The 19,039-nt window shown below is 50.0% G+C and overlaps 2 protein-coding genes across 9 annotated transcripts in view; one reads left to right on the top strand and one right to left on the bottom strand.

The window, feature by feature from the left end:
• Window positions 1–12,251, top strand: part of VWA2 (von Willebrand factor A domain containing 2) — a 33,771-nt gene extending 21,520 nt beyond the window's left edge. For 2 of the 4 annotated variants that reach the window (XM_049811338.1, XM_049811337.1), the window contains exons 10-16: window positions 635–742; window positions 1,660–2,241; window positions 2,557–3,108; window positions 6,276–6,398; window positions 7,153–7,741; window positions 8,118–10,844; window positions 12,111–12,251. In XM_049811338.1, the coding sequence (XP_049667295.1) occupies window positions 635–742; window positions 1,660–2,241; window positions 2,557–3,108; window positions 6,276–6,398; window positions 7,153–7,286 (1,499 nt within the window). In that variant the 3' untranslated portion in view covers window positions 7,287–7,741; window positions 8,118–10,844; window positions 12,111–12,251. Of the gene's footprint in view, window positions 1–634; window positions 743–1,659; window positions 2,242–2,556; window positions 3,109–6,275; window positions 6,399–7,152; window positions 7,748–8,117; window positions 10,845–12,110 lie in introns of those variants that run through there. The other 2 variants (XM_049811340.1, XM_049811341.1) reach the window with 2 other exon arrangements.
• Window positions 12,252–14,846: 2,595 nt separating this feature from the next.
• The window catches only part of AFAP1L2 (actin filament associated protein 1 like 2), a 71,073-nt gene continuing 66,880 nt past the window's right edge, over window positions 14,847–19,039 (bottom strand). For all 5 annotated transcript variants that reach the window (XM_049811335.1, XM_049811334.1, XM_049811333.1 and 2 more), the window contains 8 exons: window positions 18,868–19,013; window positions 18,139–18,250; window positions 17,155–17,394; window positions 16,895–17,072; window positions 16,490–16,657; window positions 16,025–16,206; window positions 15,287–15,415; window positions 14,847–14,958 (listed from right to left, as the gene is read on the bottom strand). In XM_049811335.1, coding sequence (XP_049667292.1) covers window positions 14,932–14,958; window positions 15,287–15,415; window positions 16,025–16,206; window positions 16,490–16,657; window positions 16,895–17,072; window positions 17,155–17,394; window positions 18,139–18,250; window positions 18,868–19,013 — 1,182 coding nt within the window. In that variant the 3' untranslated portion in view covers window positions 14,847–14,931. The remainder of the gene's footprint in view (window positions 14,959–15,286; window positions 15,416–16,024; window positions 16,207–16,489; window positions 16,658–16,894; window positions 17,073–17,154; window positions 17,395–18,138; window positions 18,251–18,867; window positions 19,014–19,039) is intronic.

The following is a 19,039-nucleotide window of genomic DNA, read 5'->3' on the forward strand; positions in this document are numbered from 1 at the left end:
AACTGCTCATGTTCTTGGGGCAGAGGCTTGCACTGCTTCCCCATGCCTGCGGGGCGTCACTGCTCTCCAGCTAGGGGAGTATGCAGTGAGATGCCTCCGCTCGTTCACTTGGTACCATGGACATCATCAGTTTAGCCGGGAACCTGACACTTGCTGGTTGCCAGCCTGGGTTTGTGACTGTGGAAGTAGCTATGGCCCTTCAGTTCTGCCCTTAACCCCACCTTTTTGCTGGTTCAGGTGACAGTGGCTTTATTTTCTTTGTCAGTAGAACATTGTCCAAGCAGCAGGCCAGACCCTGATCCCTTCATTGCTGGTGTAAATCTGGCAGGGCTGCATGACTGTTAGCAATTCTGTATTTACATGAATGTAATTTCATTGGCGTTATTCCAAAGCAAATGAACTGAGGTCACAGCCTGGTTTGCCTTCTTCACCACTGCCTGTTGGAGAGCCCTCCCAAAATGGAATTGCCGTGGAGGTAAAGGTGCAGGTGGCCCTGCATTAGTTCAAACTCCACAGCAAGAGGGGCAGTGGTGTGGCCCCTTTTCCACAAACGGGGATGCTCACACTGGCACAGGATGGGAAGGGGCAGGCTCCCTGCTGACTCCCTGTCTTTCCCTTTCCTGGTCCCGTTTAGACCCTTGTGACTCCCAGCCGTGCCAGAACGGGGGCACGTGTGTCCCAGAGGGACTGGACAAATACCACTGCCTCTGCCCACTGGGGTACGGAGGAGACATCCACTGCGGTAGGTGTGAACCTGTGCTCTCCCTCCTCCTTTCTTGGCTGTGCCCTGCCTCTGTGGTCCCTGTTGCACAGCCATAGGGATGACTGGGCTTGGGCTGCAGCCTTTGGGCTTTTCTCTAGAAGACAGGCTGAGTTTTCTGTCATGCTGGTTATGACTGTGTCAGGCCCAGTGACTGAGTCTTGCTGCTCAGAAACCTTGTGGGTGTGGAGCACCAATACTGACAGTCTTACCCTGGTGTGGCTGCCTTTGTTTCTAAATGCAGGTGCCATGGGAGTAGCAGAGAAGAGAAACTGGGAAAGACACGTAGGTATGTCTGTTGGTCTCCTCCCAGCACACATGGGCCCATGAGGGACTCCTGATTTTGGGGGTTCAGTGTAGGAAACCCAAGAAGGTCTTGATCTTTAGAAAATGTTTTGTACTTATTTCCCCAAGAATCAAGGCTCCCACTTTAAAGTGTCTCAGGGTGTTACTGAAGAGGGTCTGGTGCTTGGACTCCCTTCTTTCGCCGATAAATGATATAGCATCGTAGAATTGTTTAGGTTGGAAAAGACCTTTAAGATCATCAAGTCCAACTGTAAACCTAGTGGTATACTGAAACTCAGAGTGTTTTCCCCAGAGTACTAAGAGAGTGGAGTTGTCATTTCTAATTTGAAGTTTGCCATCCAAAAGTTCAGGAATCCCCCCCAGACTCCCATGGATATTTCCTGTCTCTAAAGGCTTATATTGCATCCAACCAAAATAAAGCGCGCTCCTGGCACAGTTGTCCTCCAGCTCATGACATGTCTGGCGAACCGTTTAGGTTCCTGGACACGATGTTCCTTCTCCACACCACAGGGCTTCCAGCAGGCCCCGGCTGAGGTGCCTGGCATGCTTGCCTTGTTGTCCTGCAAACGACAAATTGCTGTCTCCCTTTTCAGCACCAAAGCTGAGCCTCGACTGTGGTGTGGATCTCCTTTTCCTGATGGACAGCTCGGCGGGGGTCACGCTGGAAGGGTTCCTGCGCTACAAGGCATTCCTCAAGAGGTTCCTCCAAGCGGTGATGGGCCAGGACTCGCCAATGAACGTGGGGGTGGCCCAGTACGATAATGATGTCAGGATACCCATTGAAGTGGGCCAGCACAAGGATGCATTCAGTCTCATGAAGCGCATTGATGCTTTGAATTTCAGTGGAGGAGGAACTCTGACAGGCAGAGCCCTGCAGTACATTGCACAGCATGGTTTTAGGAGCACCCCAGTCTTTGCAGACATGCAGGATGATCTCCCACGTGTGGTTGTCTTGCTCACTGACTCCAAGTCCCAGGATCCGGTGACAGAAGCCGCTAAGTACGCGAGGGAGCGAGATCTCTTCTTGATCGGTGTAGGCAGCAGCTTCATGAGAGCAGAGCTGACCAAAGTGACTGGCAGTCCGAAGCAGACAATTGTCTACTCGGACCCCCAGGACCTGTTCAACAGGATCCCAGAGCTGCAGAGAAGAATCTGCAGTGTGGACAATCCTGAAGGTAAGGCTGTGATATGGGCATTGTGGGACGACTTTGTCAAGCCATGAGGAGTTCTTATGAACTCTACTGGGGAGGAGGGAAGGACAGAAGTATGACTGTGCTTGTTTTGTGTCAGTCACAGATCCAGGGACTAACCTTCCATCACTGCTTTTTATGATGGATCTCCCTTGGCATGAAAAGGTCGTAGATCACCCTTCACAGTCAGTGATCAGCAGAGATGAATTTTGCCCACCATTTCTGCCCCCTGCTTTTTTTTGGTCAGAAAGGATTACATATATATTCTGAAAAATACTGTGTTTGTACTCTTTTATCCAGGCTGCCAGGCGCAGTCACTTGATTTAGCATTTGCAGTGGATGCCTCATCTGGAGTTGGCCTGGAGAATTTTCTGCAGCTGAGGGACTTTGTCAGGAGCAGCTGTTTGCATTTCAGCATCAACCGCGATGTCACCCAAATTGCCCTTGTGATCTATGGCAGCAAAGCTCACACTGTGTTCGCTTTGGACACCCACACAAGCAATTCAGCTGTCCTCCAAGCCATCGACCAGGTGCCTTTCCTTGGGGACTCGGCCTCTGCTGGCAGTGCCTTGCTGCGTATTTATGGTGACGTGATGACAGTGCAGAAAGGAGCAAGACCTGGTGTCAACAAGGTGGTGGTGGTGCTCACAAACGGAGGCGGCATGGAGGATGCAGCTGCCCCAGCTCAGCAGCTGAGGCACAATGGCATCTTGGTGTTTGTGGTTGTTATTGGGGACGTGCGGAAGGACGTGCTGCTGAGGGTTGCTGGCTCTCCCAACTACCTGGTCCACATCTCCTCCTATGAAGACCTGCAGTATTACCGAGACCTTATCATTGAAAGAATCTGTGAAGGTGAGAGAATGTCCCATCCTTGTTCTTTATGCTGGTGCCACCAGCTGTTGTTATCGTAGGTTTTCTGATGCTTTACCTAGTAAGCTTGATACTATCTTTCACATTTTACAGAGGGGGAGACTATGGCATAGAGATCTGGTGACTGTCCAAAGCAATCCTATAGGAATAGGAACCAACTTTCCTAAGATTCAGTCGAGTGGGTGAGATTGGGCTTAGTGTGACTGGCTCTTTCCAGCCCTGCCAGGTCGAGGTTCTGCCTTCCCTGAAAGAAAAAGAAGTTTACTCTTTTTCTGATGCTGCTTTAAACCTGTAGAATTTACTGTGCATTACTGTACCCCCTGCAGTGTTGCTGGGGGCGCTTAATGGGACATGTTTCTGCAGCCAACAGTGTTGGTTCCCAAGTGAGGTCTCTGCTGTCTTGTTCAACAGGTTTGTGCCCAGCTGTTTGCAAAGTGCTGGGTCTGAAACCTTATCAATCCTGTTCATCCTTAGTGTCCCGCTACTGAAGTTATCATGTAGGCTTTCAAGATTTTATTTGTGTTGCACAGAATTTAATCCTAAAATCAGAATCTGCCCATTTTGAAGCCTGCAGACAGTTAAACTGAGGCCTTCGGACAACTTGTAATTAATTTTGTTTGCAGGACCAAATGCTTATCTCCAAAGTGGGAGGGAACGCTTTTCAAATATTCATTTAAAAGCTCATGTTTGTGCAAAAGAAAAAAAAAGTGCACTTTCTTCAAAACTTTGAGTCCTGAGAGCCGGTCTCCAGCTGGAAAAAAATTGACCCCGATACCAAGTTTTGAAACATTTGCGTGCTGAGTGTAAGTGCTTGTGTTTGATGGAAGTCAGCTTTTCAGAAAGGATAGCAGCCCTAGTTTGCAGGGATTAGTGGTGGCGAAAGTTCTAGTTAAAATGCCATGCCTTGTTTCTCATTCAAAATAGTCTAACATCTAACTATTTGCTTTTGTTATGTTTTAACCCATTTGTAAGATCAAATGAACCAGCATATTGAGTTTCAGCACAATCAAAGGTCCTTTTCATCTCTGGGCACGCCTGTGGCTCCTTCAGGGTTAGAAAGAACTACAGTGCCGTCTCTTTGGGGTGAGGAGCTGGTCTCCTGGCAGGCTCTGCAGACAGTGTCTACCTGGAGCTTTTCAATGTGCTCCTATTGCAGTGGTATGTTCAGCTGTGTTGTTATAAAAACAGTCTACTGTACCATGAAATTGACTACAGTGCCACGGATGAAGGGGAAGAGACGGCAAGGTTCAATGAGTCAGGGTAATAACATATAATTTCCTGAGACTGAATTGCTGCTTTCATTTCATGTGCAGGTAGTCACTGTTTGTAGTAGATGGGCTGAGACCAAGGGCGATGTAAAGATAAGCCCTTCATTCAGTCTTCTACTCCTAAGTCCAAGGCTCAATAACAGAATCATTGTCTGTGAAAGGACTTTAAAAAATTTATGACTCATGATACAAGTATTTGAGAAACAGACTCTGCCTCTGGACACCTGGAATATCATATTTATTCTGAGGCTCAGCTGAAAAGAGGCTTGAAAGGAACAATCCAGCGTCTAGGAGAAAAGATCCCAAGCATTAAATATATGTGAATCTGATTAACGGAAATACAAGCTCTTGTGATCATCAAAGGGTATAATCCCTGAAGTGCAAGAGGCTTGTTTAAGTTGGTACTGTGTTAACAGTAGGCTTGAGTTCAGAGAAACAGCATCTGGGTGGAATAGCATGATTCCCCCAAACAGGGACTGTGAGGTTATGCTGTGGAGCGGCTGTGGAGGGAGGTGGTGGATGCGTGGCATGTGGAGCAGAGCACCATGGAAAAGTTCTCTGGGGAGCAGCCAGCACCTGGAAGATGAGTGGTGTGTCCAAGAGATCCAGCTTTCATTGTCAGCAGCTCTACCAAACTACAATGACAGTGGAAGTGGCCATCCCTGGGGATACACTGTCAGGCAGAACCCCATCTGAGATGTCCCATGATGAGAAAATGGTGTTGAACCCAACTTGGCTCCATACAAAATCAACAGGAACTAAAGATTGAGATGTCTGAGATCTAGGATTTGACTGTCAAAAAACTGAATTTCAATGATAATTTTGCCAATCTTGGGTGTAGTTTGAGAGTTGCTGTGCACATATTGTTATCTCTACAGGGAGAACGAGCACAATGTGTGGTAAGCTCTAGCAACCGTCCTGATGGATAGGGGATAGAATTTATATTATTTCCTTCTCCCCCTTTTTCTACTCCTTCTGTGCATTTTCTACTGCAGAGCAAAGGGCAAGGCTAGCAGCTCCAGACTCTACACCACGTAGTTGTTCAGCAGAGGAATTTCACGCCCTTACCAACACTGCGGTGGTGTTGCCAGCAGACTGGAAGCAAATCCCTCTGGGATGCTGCTACTTAACCTAATGTATTCACAGCAAGGCAGCATGAAACACTGCCAGCCCTGCTGACAGCTGGGCTCTGCTGTGTTAAGAGGGTTGGGAAAGCTGTCACATACTGCGCAAGAACAGGGCTAATAACAGCTTGGGCTGTGGTTGCAGGGTTTTCTCTCAAACCTCCTAGAAAAGAAGCCCAGAAATTTTTCCTGTGTTGTTTTGCATTCATGCCATTCCTGCTTCCCAGCTGACTTCTTGTCCTTGCTCCTCTCTGGTGGAAACTCAGGTCCTCTCCAGCCCAAAGGGGTTTGAACTCCAGTGGCGTTTGGGGTTGTAAACTGCTTGGAGCAGGGCATGTGTCTTGCTCTGCACTGGGAGTGTCTGGATGTGGAGGGCTTAGAGGTGCTCATGTGTTCAGTGCACAGCTCTGAAGATGCTCCATGTTGCTTTTCTTTGATATGCAGCCTAACATGATGCCACTCTTAAGCTTTATTATGAATATTCTCCTCCAGATTAGAACATCTCTCAAAGCTGTTCTTCCTCTTCTCTAGGTTAAACACAGAGGAGTTTGTCCTGTGTGCCAAGACAGGGTTGTGAGCTTGCACCCTCTGCCATGTTAATGTGGCTTTCCAATCCCATTAGCCCTAGATGACATTTTTTGACGTCTGGAATATATAGTTGCTGTTATTTTTGCAGCATTCCTGATGGACGTGGGTCCTAGCTATTAATGCTCTGTAGATGTGCCTGAGCCTGCTGTTCTGTTTGTGTTTGTTGCAGAAGCAAAAAGCCCCGTGAACCTGTGCAAACCCAACCCGTGCATGAACCAGGGCGTATGCATCCTCGGGCCTGGGAGCTACCGGTGCAAATGCCACGGCTGGGAAGGACCCCACTGTGAGAGCAGTAAGGATCAGCAGGTGGCAACCACGGCAGATGTCATCCATTCTGCCCAGCCCCTCTGAACGGATCCCACATCTCCACCTCTCCTTCCAGCAGAGATGTGGCTGTAACTCTTGGACAGCTGTTTGGTGGCTGGGTCTTGGTGCTGGCATGGCCTTTGTCACGTGGAACGTGGAGAGGTTTGGGCTGCTGAGGGGAACAAGGGCTTCTCTCAAGAAGCTGTGCCCTGTTTTACATATTCACTAAGGGAGTTGACTGTGAGGGGACCCCAAGAAGATGTAATAACTTTGGTAATCTTCCTCCACTCTGTTCTGTTCCTCTTTTCCCTCTGCCTTGCTAGAAGAAGCAAACCCTCTTTGATCCCCAGGGTGGAAAGCTCTGGCTCCCTTTTAATGGGAGGGAGCTATCTCTGTTGGAGCGTGACCCTCTATTGCTTTCAGCATTTCCCATGGCGCAAAAGCCTCCCCATTGCCTTCCTCCTCTTCAGCAGGGGAGCAATGGCCAGGAGGTTGTGAGCCTCTGGCTCCCTAGAGGTGGTCTTGTACCCATGGTGAGAAGTTTTCAATTAAGTGGTTTTTTTCCCCCCTAGTATTGTGCTTTTTACCTGAGTCTAGGAGTTCTGACTTCCACCCCATGGCCTCTCATGTCTGTCAGCTAAGGCCAAGTGGATGCTTTTTGGATTGTAATGGACTGAGCGTGAACTTATGACTTGGTCCTAAAGCCCCTATCCCACATCTGTGTTTCTGTTCCGCAACAGGAGTTCTCCGGGGCGATTCTCCGAGGTCCCTGGTCCTTCCTCCGCACTCCCATGTGCAGCAGAGTTCAAGTGGTTTGCAGCACTTCTCCAGAGCCCCCCGGCACACCAAAAGACATGTGGATCAGAGACACTGATGCAGATGTGCTGGGTGCTCCAGTTCTCTGTCCAGGAACGCTTACTGCCACTCGCAGGCACGATCCAGGAAGCCACCACTGTCCTTGACATTGAGTTGCTCCAGCACAGGGACTGTGCTGAAGCCATTCCCAGTTCCTGCATTGCACAAACTGGGCTTCCCAGTGCTCTCTTTCTTTTTTATTTGAAGTAAATATTTGTGTTTAAGTATTTACTACTGGCATTTTGCATTTCCTCATCCAGATTCTAGTGGTGTGTGATTATTTTTTTTAAACAGACTTCTTGAGAGATCTTTGAGTTAACCTGAAAATACGTAGAAGTCTGAACAATTCTGGAGCTCCTGCTGAAGTGGTATAACATAGATTATGCACTAGCAGCCAGGTGCTGGAGTGAATGGCTTGTTACATGCAGAAAGACAAGAGGAAGGAGAAATGATTACGAGCTTCTATTCTGTTTTGTAAGTTGTCCATGCCACTTTCTTCTCTGAATTTATTTGGAGTGATTGAATATGGTTTATCTTCATAGGCATTTGGTAGCCGCCTGTTTTTGATAAGGAGAGGTTTGAAAAGGATTGGTTTTACAAGAGCATTTAATGATTTATGCAACTCCAATCAAAGCTGTGACAGTCGGTGTGTGTTGCTATTTTTAGTAGGTGCGTTGACTATTTTTGTCCCAGAGTTGACCCAGGTCAAATCCAGTTACCTATGCTGCAAGGACGCCGAGTAAGGGCAATCCTCCAGCCATTTGCAAACAAAGGTCCCAGTCTGTTGTAGGCTCTGGACGGAGCCAGTACTGTCCCACTGGTCTTTGGACCTTGGTCTGTCTGCTTTCAGGTTTAACTCCATTCGTCCCCTGCCAGCCTCACTCTTACCTGCCAGCCACAGTCTGACCTGGAGGGGACAGGACCCGGACAGCCTCCTGAGCGGCTTCACACGGGTGCTGGGAGCAAAGCATGGCAGGCAACGTGCAGGTCAGAGGAGGAAAAGGCCTGGACCTCTCCTCCCAGATCTCATTCACCCTTTCCTTTCTCCTCCTGCTGGCCACATCTTTGCTCTCTCCTTTGCAAGTGTGTATTTTTCTCTTGTTCCTTCTTTTTTGCCCGTTCCAGGTCAAGTCTCACCTCTTCTTTTTGGTGCTGTTTCCACGGCTCAGAGCTTTGCCATTTTGCTTTGCTCTCCTTCTGGAGCTGGCTGGGGACAACAGTGTGCTTGTCCTGGCCTGAACCTGGATGGGTGAGCTGAATGGCATTTCTGCCTCCCCTCGTTGTTTTAAGTTGATCTTGTCCCCAGCGCAGCAGTGGTCTCTGCAGCATAGGCTGGGCCTCTGCTGGGCTGCGATGGTTCATGTGTCTCCAAAGACAGTTTGGCCACATGCCTGCATCCTTCAGAGCATCAGCATAGATGGATCACTAGATCAGTTTGCCCATGAAGCTGTAAAATTTACATAATTGCTCCCCCAGGGCCCATGGTTCACACTGTTGGGTTTTTCTCTGCTGCCTTTCCCATGGCGTCCGTCACCTTGGGAGAGCAGGAGCAGCTCTGGACAGGACTGAGGCAGAGACATTGACTGTGACTGCCAGCACTTGTGAAAATAGCGTCTATTGTTCCCAGAAGAAGAAAAACCCCTTCACCCAGATGTCCTGGCCCCATGTTTGAATAGTAACATTAGATGTACAAAGAGAGACACAAATTACTCTGCAGGTTTGTTGTCAAAAGAAGAATGGTCTAAAAGCACTCTCGGGGATGAAAGCTGGCACTGAGACAGGAGCAGCACTGTCGTACCTTGTGGGACAAACAAGGCTAGGAGAAAGGAGAATTTCCTCTTTCTTTTCACTGTCACTTTAGTAGATTGTCTGTGTCCTAAGGCACAGCAAAATAGAGGCTTAGTTGAAGGGCTAGCATTTGGGATAGAAAGAGAAACTAATCTATTAACGTTACTTATTTAGGCATGGCTGTAGCTAGGCATTGCCTCTGCCGTAAAACTGTCAGTCATCTCCTGTAGAGAGAATGGGCTAGATCAGACTCACAGCTGACACCAAAGATGTGGTTCGTGTTTTATGGTGCAGAAGTGCCCATGGAGCTGGCTGGATTCCAGCCAGACTGCTCTGAAAACTCTCCCTGGCCTCCCTGTTGCGTGAAGGGTCAGAGGGACTGTGAATTCTCATCCTCACGGCCCTGATGGGTTTGCAGCTCCCTGGTGGCTTCTCTGCTATAGTTGGTGTAACAGCATCGTTAGTTCACTCCTCGCAGGCATTCGTCCTCTGCATGATCAGTCTTCCCTCTCAAATATTTACCTCCTCTGGCACACAGCTCTGGAGCTGGGATGTGCTTTCCTAGCCTTGTACAGGTGCTTAAAACCTTTTCTTTGTATCTCTGTTGCCTGCAGGACAGTTTGTACAGTGCTGCTGAGGACTTTGCCTTGTGGCAAATGTGGTTTGGTGTAATCTTTGTAAGTTCTCTTTGTTTTAACGTGTGCGTAGTAAGTACGTTTTTAGAGTGCATGGGCTTGACTGGGACAAAAGATGCTTGCCCGGGTCCTGAACGGGGGACAAACCCTGTGTGTGTACCATCCTGCTGGTTTTAAGCAGAGAGACAAACCTCTCTGTGGAATTCAGGAATTGCAGACTCTGAAATCTCATGCTGGAGACAACATTTTAATGCTGGATGGGATACATCTAGCCCTGTGCATCAGTTTCTCAAGTAGAGACGGTATGAAAGATTGGAAACTCATGAAGGAGTTTCAGGAAAGCTGGCTCCTAAACCCAGCCCTTAGCCTCCAGGTGCGTCTGACTGAGGTCTCAGTGCCCAAAATGCCCCAGGGATCCCTGTGAGTCAGGGATCTATGTGTGCTGTGACTGTGACCTTCCTCCTAAATGTGGCTGATTGCTGAAGCCTTGGATTGCTGCTCAGATGTGCTCTGGCAGTGGCAGCACCCACCAGCTCTCCTTTTGTACGAGACAAAGCACTTTGCAAGGTAAGGAGGTGTTGGGGCATTGGGAGGAGATGGGAAAAGCCAAGCTGATAACAAAGATCAGGATGTATGGGACGCTCTTGGAGAGGCCTGTTGATCCCACAGGCAAGCAGGACACTGTTGAGCAGTTGTTGGAGCTGTTTTCTTTTTAAAAATTTGAGTTGAAGATCCTGGTTAATTTCTAGGCCCTTTCTCCTGCAAATTTTAATTTAAAAAGAGAGAGTAAGTAAGGGGCTTGAGTCTCTGACATGATCCCTTATTCAAGTCACTCTCACAGACTTGCTTTGATTCAATCAGAAATACTTAATGAGAACTTACCTGATGGGAGCTCATTCCCTTAAGGCTGGGTTGATGTTTGAGGCTGGCACAGCCACCGAGGAGGTGGGGTCCCTGCGAAGCCAGCGCTAATCCTGTCTGGCATCAGGGATGCCATCTGTGCCAGGTTGTCATTAGATGTCTGGGCTGCTGTTACTAAGGGAGCTGTGAATTATTCTCACTCCATAGGATCGCTGGATGAGCCGTGGCTGGTCGCGGGCCGTGTGCTGACTTCAGGGGAGAGCCTGTTTCCCCTTCAAGAAACTGGGATTTAAGTAAGTACCGTGAATTTCACCCTCTTTAGTCTTACTTTCCCTCAGCGAGCAAAACCATGCCTCTTTGTGATGAGGATACGTGTTCGGTGCCTGTACTGCAAAGGCTGCAGCCAGGGAGCTGGGCTTTGGACTCCGCTGTGCCACTCTGCCTGGGCACCAACAGCCGGAGCCAGCGCGAGGGAGGTGCTGTAGCACTGGCACCGGGTCTGCTGATGCTCCCCTTAAAGCCAGCTGGCTTCTTCAGCTTGCAAAACACCTGCAATCTTACTCTCTTCAGTAGAAGTAATTTGATTCATACCCAAGACAACTTATATAAACATATAGGTCAACTTCTCTACCAATAACAGGTAGTTTTTTCTTTTAAAATCTGGCACTTGTGTCTTAGTTGAAAATCAAAGTGCCTGCTAGCTCTCCTGATGTGCTAGGCAGGGTCCCCCAGTAGCTGGTGTATCCAAAGCAAAAACTGAGTGTACTTAGGTGTGAGAAACTTGCTAAGAAAAATGGTTTGTAGCAGCAAATTTCCTTCCAGAATATGGGCTTCTGCTTGTGACACACGGCAGGCCCCATAGTGGCCTGGCTGCACTGTGCACAAGGGAGAATTAAGCTGGGAATAACTAACAAAGCAATAACAATAAGCATTAAATTGTGTGTTAGATATCCAGTAGGAGCTCTGCCTCCCCTACACGGCTGTGTCTTTGGGCCCAATCCTTCAATGTGGTATTTTGTAGGATGAGACTGACTTGTGTCAGGCACGAGGGCTTTGTGGTGCTGAGGTTGAGCAAGTTCTTCAATCTGGGTGCAGCTGTGCCCCTTGGCAGCTGTGTTTGCTACCACAATGCTCCACGGGGATCAAAAGGCAGAGGTGTGCTGGGGATAGCCAGAGCTGACACTGCGGTGTTACAAAGCAGCCATAGGTGATGGGCAGTGCCGTTGAGGAAGGATAAAAGCAACTGCTGCTGCCCCTTCAACTCAAAACAGCAATCCCAAATCGAGTTATTATTTTGGGATTCCTGGGCTCAGAGGCTGACAGGACACCGATGGGCCGGTTGGCAGGTTTGTGTCAATGGGTGGACTAGGAAAGGCGGGGGAGCAGGACATTCCCCAGGATTTTGTGCTGTAGCTACAGTGCCTTCCCAAGCTTTCTGCGGGAGTGGAGCAAGTAGTGGTACAGCCACCAAAAGATACTTCACAGACGTGTCTGGCTGGGTGTCTGTTCTATAAAGACTGGCCTCAATCACTTTCTTTAGTAACTCTACTCCTTTCCAGCTAAACCCCATCCTGGTTTTCCCTTTTGTGACTGCAGCAGGCACTAAGCGTTGCACACAGTTGCTATCTAGTGGCCAGAGGAAGGTAGTGGATGCTTTTTTTTCTCTGCTGGTTTTGTGCAAGAGGACTGTGCTACGGAGATACAGGTAGGAATCTGTTACATGTATTCATGATGTATTCATGCAAATTCTCAGGGTTATTGCTATTTTTTAGTGGGTTAGCTGTCCAAAACTTTTTTTTGGTAGATGGTGCAGTCACTATAGAGGACTAAATTTTTTAAGCTGTAGTCCATTGCAGTTGTAGAGTGCATAGCTAAGGAACTTTGTAGTAACTAACAAACAGTGTTGGGGGTTTGATGTACTTTAAATCTAGTGGCAAGTAGAGCAGGGACAAGCCCCATTACAAAGAAAAAACACTGGTAACATAATATACTCAACATTTTATTATAAAACCCTCTAAAGCGCCACTTTATAGGTCACAGTTACAACAAAGGAAATGCCTTGAGTTAGGAAAACAATGGGGATGCAGAGACATTGTTTAACATTTCTTGTCTGGGGAACGGGTGTTGCTCAGGACTTGCCTATGTTTACCATCCCCTGATGGAGATAGCCCAGTGGGACCACTGAAGCTGACTGGGCTGTGGTGGGGAAAGCAGAGCTGCTCTCATCCATTGCTGTCTCAGTACCACTGTGAAATGTCTGGACAACTCCTGGAGGATGACAGCAGAGTGTGTACGGTAAGGGCATGTTTGACACATATATTTAGGGTGTAGAGAGGCTCTCCTGCCCGCTCATCATGGGTGAAAACAAAAGCTTCACGGTGGCCATAGCCTCCCTGTGCTTTGGAGAGAAAGTCCCCTGGGTCCTGAACCAGAAGTTTCAGTGGTTTATTTGCATGAGTTTTTCCTATGTGCAAGCCGTGCACAGGGACAAGCCTGACAGCTGGGGCTGATGTACTCCTCCTGAGGCCTGGGATTAGCAAGTCTTCAATCTGCACTGTAGCAGAGACTTTCAAATTAAAAAAAAATGGGAGTGAGGTCACCTTTCTCGCCTCCAGGATACCCTGACCAAGCTCTTTGTTGCACTCTGGCTCCATGGCAGTGGCAAGCAACCCCAGAGCCCCCTGTCAGCACATCCTCACTCACCCCAGTGCCACTGCCAGCTCTGGGTGTCACAGCCCTGCACTCCTCCCTGGCTGTTGGGCCTTTGTGCAAAGAAGGAACACCCCTTCAGAGGTGGTCTTGAGCCCATCAAAGGATTTCAAGGGTTAGGAAGGTACAGTATTTTATTTTGCCTGTCTGTCTTTACCCTGGCTCTGGGTGCTGCTCATCGGTGTAGCTGCAGGAGCACAGAAACAACCCAGCCAGGGTACCAGTGCTGCTTTAGCTTTGCACAGCTGGAAAACAGCTGCAGCCCTGGCACAGCCAACCCAGCAACTGAGCCTGGGCTCCAGGGCTGAAGGACCATCAGAGGAGACAGGCTGAGAAGGTTCCAGGCTATCAGACATGAGAGCAGGGTACAGGGAGGAGAGGGTGCATGGATTTCTGAAGCTCCCCCTACCCCCCTTCAAAGTTCAATGTCTTTTAAATTTAGTGGTCCCAAATGTCCAACATCTTTCAGTGGAAAGCTTGGCTAGGGGAGAGGCAGGTGGGCTCTGTGGGCCACACTGCCAGGGCCCAAAGGGTATATTAAGTTTAATAATTTGAAAATAAGGGTGATGGCACCAAGATGGCCAGCAGCCCACCAGAGATGTGGCAGTGCACCTTTGCCTGCTTGGCCTGGAGGAGAGCAGATCAGCCCTGCCCCTGTGGAGGGGCCCCTTTTGCAGGGGATATCTTCAGCAGATTGTACAGCTGCAGCTCTGTGAGGACCAGAGAGCATCAGCAAAGTGGTGCTCACAGCTGGGGCAGGAGCAGAGGGACAGCTTTACCTCCCCTCCCCTGGGAAAGGGCAAGCCCTGAAGGATACACTGGGATCCAGCTTCCCCATCCAACAGCTGAGCAGGCCTGTGCCTTCAACTATGATGATTTTTTTTTTTTTTCAGAACAAAGTCCTCAGGGGAAGTAGACAAAGATCTTCAAGAAAATTAACCGAATCTGCCCAGAGCTCTTGGTGACATCAGTCTGTAACACAGCTTATAGCACAAGAAGGTGAGCAGGGATCTTCCTCAATATTCTGGCAAATCTGCAGCAGCCTGGTAGAAGTAAGCACGTGCTGGGATGCATCAGGACACTGAATTAAAAAATCCCCTGGACAGGCTGCTGTGTGCTTCTCGTTTGTGTCTCAAGCACTGCTCAGGCATGGTTATTGCCCTTGACTGAAGGCTGGATGAAATGCAGCTGAGCGATGACTGGGAGCAAGACAGGTGAGACTTCAGTTGACTGCAATTTGCCACTACAGGTTGAAAACCACTGGGGTATAAAGAATAACAGAGGCCCCTTCTGAACCCACTACTGTCACTAATATAGAAACCTTAATAACTCATTGATAAACCTTCAGAGTAGAAATACACAAAACACCCCTATGTACAGTAACATTCTTGTTTACATCAACTGGGTTAGGAATCTGATGCAAGGATTGCCACTGGTTGTTATTGTTTTAGCTATGTGATTGGGACTTGTCTGGAAAGAGCAAGATCATTTGGGATAACTCGTATCGGCAGCCGTTGACTCCATTGCTGCATCTGAGCAGTTGGCGTGACGTGGAGGAGGCACTTGGTGTGTGGTTGTGTTGCACACCCAACCTCCACCTACAAGTGATTGAATCCCCTTGGCCATGCATGGGCAATTCCAGTCTTTAGTCCATCTTTGAAAAACACGGTTCTAACTAGCTCCCTTCTTCTCCCATTCCTGCCAAGGAATAAAGGCAAATTAGTCAACAGGCAAATGTACCAAGCCATAGTAGCCGTAATGTGCACAGGATCAACCCAATCATCTGGTACCCGAGGTTTTTGGCTGTTATAAGCAATACACATGTTTATTCATTTAAATTGCAGCCAGGGCAATCCCAGGTGAAAAGACCAGAGGAAGACCAGGCTGGCCTGCTCCAAGTAGTGCTCAGTCAAGGGTGCTTCCCAGACATAAGACCCCCCCACAACCCTGTCCCACTACAGCCAGTCTGCTCCCCTGCCAGAAGGGAAAAGCAGTGGCTGTCCCAGGTGGATTTTTTGCACATCACCTTAGCTTTCTGTAGGACTGTTCCCTTCCCCGTCACCATGACGGATAAAGGCCGGTTTTTTAAAGCCGTTGCTGAGTTGACTGGTGAGTTCTCTGCACTGTTTGCTGGACTGGCACTTTTTACCTGAGTCTGCAATAAAAATAATAGAAATGGTGATGACTTCAAGACTACCAAGAGAGTGCTGCCATTCCCCACCATCTCCTAGTCACAGTCACATCCCACTTGCACTGAGGCACATTTTTTTCAGTGACACACCAATTTCAAAATACCACCAGCATGTGTGTGTGGTGCGTTTGGGTGTTGAGGATACAAGCAGAGGTACTGAGCAGGGCTGAGGCGGTGATCATCCCTATTTCACGGGAACCAAGTTCCCAAGAAGGAATTTAGATGCCTGAATTTCCCACCCCAAAACATCCCTTCGCTCAGCTGAGTGCAGAAGGAGCTGGGGCCAGACCTCCCTGGCCCTGGAGGGTGTTGCTCAAGGTCCCATAGGGAAATACAGTTGCTCTCCTGAGCCCCAGCCCCCTTTCACCTCCCCATCGCTGCTGTTATCTCATTATATTATTATTATAGATAATTATATTATTTATTATGTTAAATATAATCTCTACATTTGTATAAGATTACATATTCTAATAATATAATAGTTATTAATTATTATATTAAGCAGGCTGAAATAGCACAACTGCCCAGCTGCCAGAAAGCTACTGTGCATCCCGGGGGTGCCCCCCCACATACCCGGGGAGCTGCGTTCTCCAGGTGCGTGGTGTCCACCGCGGTGCCCAGCGTCACGGGGCCAGACTCTGCTTTCTTCAGGTTCTCCTTCACCTCCACTAGGCTCAGCTCGAGGTCCACTCTCCGGCTCTCCTTCCTTTTGCATTCTTCTTCCACCTCCTTCAGCCTCTGCTCCAGGCTCTTGTCTGTGAAGGGAGAGGTAACTTGGTGCCAGCTGGGAACTTGGGGAGCTCAAGAGGGGAGCAAGGACTGGGGCACAGCCTGTACGTTTTCCTTATATTTTGCCTCAAGAGGAACTGTGACAGAGCAAGATCTTGCTCTAGTGCAGTTTAGGCTACCTGGTTCGGCTCAAAGCACCAGGTCTCCCCCTGCCCCTCCTGGTCCCAGGTGGCCCAGGTTGATTGCCCCCTCCTTCCCCGTGGTCCCACCTTGGCTCATTTCCACACATCAGCCCTCGCCCTGCTCTACCTGTGCTGCTCCCCAGCATTTCCTTCAGCTCCCGCCTCTCCTTGCGCAGCTGGGTGAGTTGAGCCCGGATTTCATCCTTCTCCTTCTCCAGCCGCTCCTTCTCCTCCGTAAACCGCTTCACCTCTGCCTCTGTCCGATTCTTGCCCAGCTTGGTTTCCACTGCTGCCGCTGGAAACACAACCCACCAAACCAAGCTCAGCCAGAGGAAAAACCAGGAGGGAAAACCTCTTCAGGCGCTTGGAAACAAAACAAGCGAGGGTCTGGAAAGTCACCAACCGGCCCCTTGGGCCCTGTAAAGCTACTGTATAGCAGCGGCAAGCTGAACCACAGGGCAAAGCTCACCCACCCACAGAGCACCGGCTCCCTCCAAGCCCCAGCTGCTGCAGGGACCCACTGCCCGCTCACCCGGCAGTGGCATCTTGGGCCGGTGTGCGGGCACCAGCTGGGGACTGCCCGCCGTCACCGGGCCCACCGGCAGCTCCGGGGCCGGCTGGGGGAAGGCGATGTTCTGCTGCTGCGTCTGGATTTTGACGGCGGGCATCCGTGGCAGCGCCTCGTCGGGTTCTGGCTTCTCTGGGTGTTTCTGTGGGGGGAAAATGAAGTGGGATGATGCGGTGGGGGGGAACTGATTAAGCCTGGCCCCACACCACAGTTCAGGACAGTACCTGCTCCAAGGTCTCCATCGCCCTACTACAGGGCTCGGCTTCCTTAGCCACGAGGGCTGTCTCGGCCGTGCTTTCCGTTGCAGCCTTGTTGGCAGCCCTTTCTAAAGGCGGTGAGCTGAGGGGTGAAGGCTGGCATGACTTCTTGCCAGCACAGTGTAGGAAGGACTTCACTGGGGTGAGATCCAGGTACACCCTGTCTTGGTCCCCCTCCAATTTGTTCTCACTCTTGGGTACTTCCTCCTGCAAAAGGAGAGTATTCTGCTGAAAAGGGACCATCTGCTGCAGCCAGAAGTACAGGAACCATCTCACTGCAGAGCAGCATCAATTTGGCAATCTGGAGTATCTTCCATAAACCTCACAGGAACTAAAACCCCACTCCCTCCATACAGGTCTTTCTGGTGTACTGAAGGAAGGGCTCTCCTTCAATAGGTCCTTCCCATGGTAGCAGCAGCCCCACACAAGGATCTCACACTGTTGTACATCCAGCAATCCCTGCCAGATTCGTTGCCTTTCCCAGGATAACAGTCCCATCCCCAGCATGGCCCATCTTTCTTGTCCTTACACACAGGACTTGCTCTCACAGGCATCAAAAGGAATTTTGATAGATTAGGCTCCAAACAACCCACTACCTATCACCAAATAATGCATGCTGTTTGCTAATGGAAACTGTGAGATTTTATCCCAGCTGCCTGAGGATCCCTACAGCACCCTGCTGGAAACCTCTCCTCCATTCCTTAGCGACTCCTCTCCAGCACTCACTTCTGCTCCATTGCAAAAGTCTGGATTGCCCCAGGGGCTGGGAATCCCCTTCACGGCTCTTAGAAAAAACTCCCCCATCACTGCTGGAGACTCCCCCTGGCCAGATGTTTTTGGAAAAACCTCTCCCCATCACTGCTGGAGACTCCCCCTGGCCAAACCTTTGCCCATGGTCTCCCCAAGAGCTCTCTGCAGCGAGGCAGCTGCCTGCAACACTGGGCGTCTTACCGCAGGCAGGTCTGGCAGATCCACGTCATCGTACAGCTCCTCCTGCTGCACCCTGCCCTTTGGCAGGTTGTCGATGTAGGCGTTGGGCTCGGAGTACTTCCTCTGCATTAAGCTGTGAACAGGCAGCAGGACAGCCCATCAGTCAGGAGGGATCAGTCTCGCCGCACAGCCGTGCCGTGCTGCATTTTGGGGCATCGGAGAATAGCGGTCCTGGGGTCAGGGCAGGGCCACACGGCCAGACGCAGGAGACGAGAAGGTAGAGCCGTGCAGCAACGTGATCACTGCTGCTGCTGCCCATTAAGCAGCACCCACCAGAATGGGACTACATTTCCCCTCGGCTCTGTCCTTTCTCGCCCAGCCCTCGGGCACAGCACCTCAGCAGCACAACCGCCCTGCCCCGCTGGCACGGTGAACCGCGTGGCTGGGTGCCCACCGCCCTGCACCCCCCCAGCCAAGCCCGCCCCACCAACCTGCCTTTGCAAAAGCCACCTGGGCACGTGTCCCTAGCCCGATGGCGAGCTGCAGCTCAGGTTAGATGGCATCACGGTGAGACAACGACAAGTTCTCTCCTGCCCCGCACCGAGCTTCCAAAGAAAGCGACTGAGCTGCAGGTGTGAATTTACCCCCTATTCCCATGGCAGCCAACCTCCTGCAAGCAGAGGGACCCCCGCTCCAGCTTGCTTCCCTTCTACCAGCCTTGCGTAGTCCCACCCGTTACCGCTGACGTACAAGAAGGAGTTCTTCGCCGCGCTCACAATGCAGGAAACCCTGTCAGCGTCCACATAATCGTAGGTAAATTCCTCCGGGTCTGTTTTTGAACCTGACTCCGACAAGAGGAGCCCCAGCCAGTGGCCCATTTCCTCCGAGGACTTTGCCTACAAGGTGACCAGACAGATAGGAC

Source organism: Accipiter gentilis, chromosome 9 (genome assembly GCF_929443795.1).
Source record: "Accipiter gentilis chromosome 9, bAccGen1.1, whole genome shotgun sequence".
Lineage (NCBI taxonomy): Eukaryota > Metazoa > Chordata > Aves > Accipitriformes > Accipitridae > Astur > Astur gentilis.